Genomic DNA, 6,235 nt, shown 5'->3' with positions numbered 1-6,235 from the left:
GTTGATATCGATGTTTGATATCGATAAATTCATATCATTACTACTTTTTACGTGTAAAATGTAAGTCCTAAGTAAATTCTACAGTCTGGCAACAGCCATTCGGCAGCCTTCGGCTATGTTCGGCAATCTTCGACAGTCTTCGTCTCTTCAGAAACCTATAAATACAAGTGCAGGTGGCCCATTCAAAAATTCGGAAAAAAAATTCAAACGGGAAGCCAGTTTTCCAGCACCGTCTCGGTTTTCAGCGGAAAAACAACGATTTCGCTTACGAAAAGTCGCCGGGAAATCAAATCAAGCTGTTATAATATCGAAATATTTTCTTCGATTAATTGATCACTAAACGCAAACGGTTGAGGCAAAACAAGCGATTTAAATAGAATTACAACCATTCAAATATTGGCAACAAGTGCGAGATTCCAAGGGAATCACAATAGTTTCTGTTGTACAACAAAAGCTGAGCTTTTCTGGAGTGTGTGTGCGTGTGTAATAGTGAGTGTAAGTGATCGCCCAGTTAGCTTGGCACTGGTTGTTTTTAGCCGCGTTTGTTGCTGTTTTTTCACGAGTATCTCTCTCCGCCCCCGCGCGATCATTTTGCGTTATCTGTCTTTTTTTTTTGCACGCGAAAAAAGCAGACAGACAGACATCGCGGGTCAAAGCACAAAAAGTAAATAAATAAATAAATCTACGAAATCGGTTACAAAGCCTGGCCAAAGTCTGGCTTATTGCTAGTGAGATGGGGCAAGGAGGAGCGCCGGCCACGCTTCACTAGGCAACACCCCCTCTAAAGCCAGCACCCCCTCGAATATATATATATTCGCTGAAAGAAATAAACAAACAAATCTGTCGCGTGTGTGTTTGTACAGTTGGTGGAGAAAATACGCAATAGAAAATCGCATCGCATTTGGGATTTATCATCATGAGGATAATGCGAGCAACTCCATCGGTGGTGCTGATCCTCATCGTCTTGGCGGCCACAGCAGCCGCCAATGCCACATCGGTCAGCAAGTCCGGCTACGCGGATGATGGTTCCGCAGTAATGAAAGGTAAGCGCTTTTTCTGGTAACTAAAACTGCCAAACTGGCAGAAAGCAAATCAGAACTTTTATATATAAACTCATATATCTCATATATCTCAGATAGATTTTAAATGGAATTTCAGTTCAAGTCGAAGGGTGTAACTCGAATCTTTTATATTTCGGTATTGAGAATTTGTAAGAATTTTTATTACGAGTTGTGGGAAAGGAAATAGTACACAACAAAATATTTTAACGTTTTAATAAAAACTTCAAAACATTATAATATTAATTATTATTAAGAAATCTAGACACTCTCAAGTAATCAATTTATTAAAACAAGAACAGAATTTGTTTTTTGATTCTTTTGGGGTAAGGAAACTCTCTATCTATTAACCTAAAGAAAAAACATACTAAGCATCATTTTTGTTTTTAATTAAAATATAAGTATTTCTGAAGCTAAACTCTAGCCTTGGAAGGTCACAAAAATACTGATTAAATATATATAAAATAGCAATAAATATATAACATCTGGAAACAAAGTATTTTATAAGTAAACATGTTTACTATAGGTTTGTATAATAGAATGCCATTAGCTGGCACTTATATTTCCAGGGAATATATATATTAAACTAAACAATGTACTTCCCAAGAAAATAATTTATGGTAAATACATTCCTGACATTTTTCATTAAATCTACAAATTCTAGCTGTGAAGATTACATATTTCAGATTGTTTCGAAGGCTCAGTTTATCAGAGCTTTCATTTAATGACTAATAACTGTGCCAAGTGTCTGCGTATCAGCCTGAGATATTCGTATCTGCTGGAGATACAGATACTACAGATACAGATACTACATCTTATATACTATACTCTCTGCCAACAAGGTGCTGGATGGGATACCTTAGCGTCATTCATGGTTGCTGAGTAACAAAAGGTGCTCCAGACAAAGATTGCCGGGGGTGGCAGTGATAAAAAGGGATTCGATTCATTGGGTTCCCTTGTTGCCATTCCCAGGGAGGAAGTTGAGTTGCACAGCAGCATCAGCAGCAGCAGCATCAGCTATCTGTGTATTTCTCGATCCCTCCCGCTTATCATGCATCTGTTCAGCCTCAGTCTGAGATACGTCTTCAGCCTCAGATTCATCTTCTTCTACCCCGACCTCGGGTTCGTTCTGGTTTTAGGGAACAACAACAGGTTTCCCGGCCAGCGTGATTTCCCATGAGCAGTGCAAACACACACACACATAAAGACAGTCTGAGGAATAGGTGTACCTTTTCTACCTTTCTGCCTACCTGTAGCAGAGTTACCTGTGCTGAGTTACCAGGTAGCGCGGCCAGTGGGCCCATTAAGCATCTCGAAATATGAATGAAGTACAGATACTCAGACACTCGGATACACAGATACACGGATTGCCTCGTTAAAAAGGACAACAACATTTGGCAGCAGAAATGCACCGATGTTTATTCCAATTTTTCACCTATTTGGAGCTAGTCAGTGGTGTTAATTATTGGGGGTTTAGATAACGCTATAAATGGGGAAATATTTAAAATAAAATTAATGATTTTAAGTCCTTATTGTTTGCCTTAACAAATACTTGAAAAACTCTTAAAGAAGACTCTTTGCCTTGATGTAATATATGTCTAAAAGCATTAAACTCAAAATGTTGATTTGTAAACACACACAGTTTTACGAAATCCCCTCTCACTTCCCTCTTGGATCCGCCCCTGATCCTCTGTCTTGGTTGCGAAAAACCAGTTTTTCTCTTAGTATTTTTTCACGTTTTTCTTGCAAAAACAAACCCACATGCATGTCATGTCTCTTCCCCCCTCTGCGACCGACTTATTTGCTGGTTTTGTGTTTTTGTTTTTGCCCAGACTTCCTACCACCTGCTCCCCTCTCTTCCTCTCCCTCTCCCTTTCCCTCTGCCTCTGTCTTTCTTCTTTTTTTGCCAACTCTGTACGCATCTGAACCGTGAGATTTTATTTCATGCAAAAAAGCAAAAACCCAAACCCAAAGCAGCAAAAGGCAAAGAGACTGAAAAAAGTAGAAGTACTATACTCGCTGCGCATGCGCACCACCAAGCGAAGAATAAAGAGAGACGGAGATACATGTATAGACAGAGAGGGGGAGAGTCGACCTGTGCAGGTGTTTCGCTCAAACTTGAGCACATTGCACGCTGCTGGCTGAAACAAGGAAACCAGCTTATAAATTATAAGTTCGGCTTGTTGAAGTTGCAGCCTTTTTGCCAAATCGGTTGCTGTTTTAGCTGCCCTCCTTAATGGGTATATTACCAGGGCTCAGAGGTTCGATTACCAAGAATTTGCATGGCTAAAAGCATAAGTGAAAAGGGAAGTATATTTGGTTTTCAAAGGGTTATTTATTGACATTATAAATAAAGATTTTACTAATGAAAAATGTTTAGAACTACACTACAAACTGTAAAAGGCATTAAGAAATTCTTAATTAAATGTTCGAGGAACTTTAACTACGTAAATTTGTTTTATATATATTTTATATAAATAATTTAATTAATAGTAAAATAAAATCCAAGGTTTGAGGCTTTTGTGATATAGGAGTTATGTTTCATATAAATATTTTATGATTCATAAAAATAAAAACTTGCCTGACTAAAAATCATTTTTAAAGTTAGTTCATCCTTCAAAAAATAATAATGAAAAGGTATTTCCTAGGTCAACTTTTATACTATTATTACCAATTAAAAAATATATATTTAAACCAGCACTACTTGCTTAAAGCTTAACATTTAATCATTTTCACAAGTCCAATGCAATTTTTTGTAGCTATCTTCTTTTGTTTTTGTGATTCACTTATTTTATTACCATTGCTGATAGTACTTATTGTTAAGTCAACCTGACTGGCCAAGAGTATGGCCAACTTCGGTCTTGGTAAGACGACTTCTCGACTGGTTCGCAGTCCTGTGGGAATTTTGCAATGGTAAATGTAACTGGCGATATATATTAACATAAATAATGATCCTGTAAGATTCATTTGGGGCTGTAAACTTGAACATATTATGGTCGCGATACCGATCAATGGACACGGCCAGCCAGAGTGGTTCACTTTAAATTGATAATTGCCATTACTTCCCCGAACTGAACTGAAACCGGCCTGGGCCTGGTCTGGTGATATTGAAAATATATTTTTGGAAGTGCACAAAACACCTTTTGCATTGGGTTGACTCACCGGAACGCCGCTTATCGTCTTGATAAGAAGGCTGAATAGTAATAAAAAATATAATTACTAACCGGGCACAGCTGAGATTATAATGGAAACCAGTGGAAAGGTAATGGGAAGTCACGAAAAGTGTATGAGATTTGGGGAAAGGGGAACTTCCTTTGCTACCTTGAAAGAGATTTCAGATATTTAACATATACAAAATAATTTTGGGCAGATATTTCACCTAGTCATGTCATAAAATTGTATACTTTCTTCTAACTATTTTCAACTATGTTTTTTCTATTTTACTTATTCCTTCATCCTTAAATGATTTCAGTTGCTTTCAAAAGAATTCTAATCAAGAAATGCTAATCAAAGGATATTTTCAAAGAAGTTCCTCTACTTAACTGAGATTATAATTTGAAACCTATGAGACGGCGTCATTGCAATAGGGATTTACTCCAGGAACTCTTGAAAAAAGAGCATTAGAGGGAGGACTCTTAAGGGTCCTTCCAGCGAAACAGGAACCGGCTAAGTGGACAGTCGAGGATCGCGACATTTCCATTGTCGGGGCCGAGTCGAGTCGAGTGTCGGAAAGGACCTTAAAAAAACATAATGTATCTCAGACTTCTCAGACTGTCGTATAGGAACCGGCTGGCTGGCTGGCAGGTAAGGAGCTCGCTGGCTCGACTCAAGGCTCGGCTCGCCCACGTCTCAGGTTCGTACTTTGCTTTCTCCTGGTCGGGAGAAAGTATCGGATTTCATAATGGACATAAGGACCTGGGCATATTTCATATGATGTGCATCCGCAACATATCCATATGCAGGAAAGTTCCCATGTCCTTTTAGCTGGAAAATGTGTGCGCCATGGATGGAAAACCACTTGAGTGCTGCATGCGCCTGCCTTATGTCTTCAATTACGAGGAGAGCCCACTCAAGAGCCACCAGCAGTTCTTTTCGGAGTTCTGGCCTGGGTTCGGCGTTCTGATTTCCCATTGTATCTGCAGAGCATGCTACTGTTACTGTATCTTTGAGATACTTTTTCTGCCCTTTGTTTTATTTTCGGGGGAACTCTCTGTACACAGATTCTCACGTATTCTACCAAGACGCCAGAGAGTGGGGGCCAAGAGGCCTTGTAATCATAAATAATAATCAATTTCCTGTGTCCAAAATGTTTCCCATCGCTCCACAAGTTTTCCATTTCCATTTCCATTTTTCCAGCTGCGGCTGTATGCAACTGCAGGCAAAGTTTTCCTTGGGGCTTGTTTTCGGGTGAGAAAATTGAAATAAAATCTGACAGCACAATGCGAGCCAGACTGAGGCTGATTGTTTAAAATTTATTTATTGTTTGCCGTTTTGTATTTTATATGTGTGTGTTCTTTTCCTGGCTTCGCTGTGTTTCGTTTTCAGTTTTGTTTGATTTGTTGAACATTTGTGCACATTTGTTTGCCTCATTTGCATGTGGAATCCCCATCCTCCCCCCACCTCCTGTGTGCGTCTATAAAGGCTGCCGCCAATGGGGAGCGTTCTTCGCCATTTAAAGAGAATCCGCCTCGGTTTCCATGGAACTTCGGGTCTGCATCGCATCTCGTGTGGCGTTCGCTCGGCCACCGAGGTTAAGTGTTGGCCCAATCAACGCCAGCGCCAGCCTGCCCCATTTGCCGCTCACTGTGTTGCCCATGACGCATGCGTCTGAGTATATTGATACCATAAACTATAGATTGGGAGGGGTATATAGGTGATAGATCAATTAAATAGGTAATATATGAGGTTTTCCTTAAAGAACTAGCTGAAAGATGATTTATTCCTTTATTTTACATTGATTAAGCTTTCAAATCTTATCAAAAATATATATTCTCGAAAAGACTTGGCTCTTTCAAGGGTATTTTATACTTCTATATCCCCAATTTGTACTCAATATCTTTATTATCTTAGGGTAGACTTCCCGTAACTCTTAGCTAGACAGATTAGTCTGTGTTATAGAAATATAGGAGGTTCTTGCTCAAAGAACTAGCTTAAAGATGGCTTATTCCTTGAATTGA

The 6,235-nt window shown here is 39.1% G+C and overlaps 1 protein-coding gene across 1 annotated transcript in view; it reads left to right on the top strand.

The window, feature by feature from the left end:
- Window positions 1-184: 184 nt before the first annotated feature.
- The window catches only part of Egfr (epidermal growth factor receptor), a 47,068-nt gene continuing 41,017 nt past the window's right edge, over window positions 185-6,235 (top strand). Inside the window, exon 1 of the mRNA XM_086831553.1 lies at window positions 185-1,043. Within this exon, the coding sequence (XP_086687679.1) occupies window positions 917-1,043 (127 nt within the window). The 5' untranslated portion in view covers window positions 185-916. The remainder of the gene's footprint in view (window positions 1,044-6,235) is intronic.

The sequence above is a fragment of the Drosophila serrata genome, unplaced genomic scaffold (assembly GCF_035046125.1).
Source record: "Drosophila serrata isolate PLE 108 unplaced genomic scaffold, ASM3504612v1 contig_240, whole genome shotgun sequence".
In the NCBI taxonomy this organism is placed as follows: Eukaryota; Metazoa; Arthropoda; class Insecta; order Diptera; family Drosophilidae; genus Drosophila; species Drosophila serrata.
The sequence above is the reverse complement of the archived record's forward strand: the minus strand, read 5'-3'. Positions and strand labels throughout refer to the sequence as shown.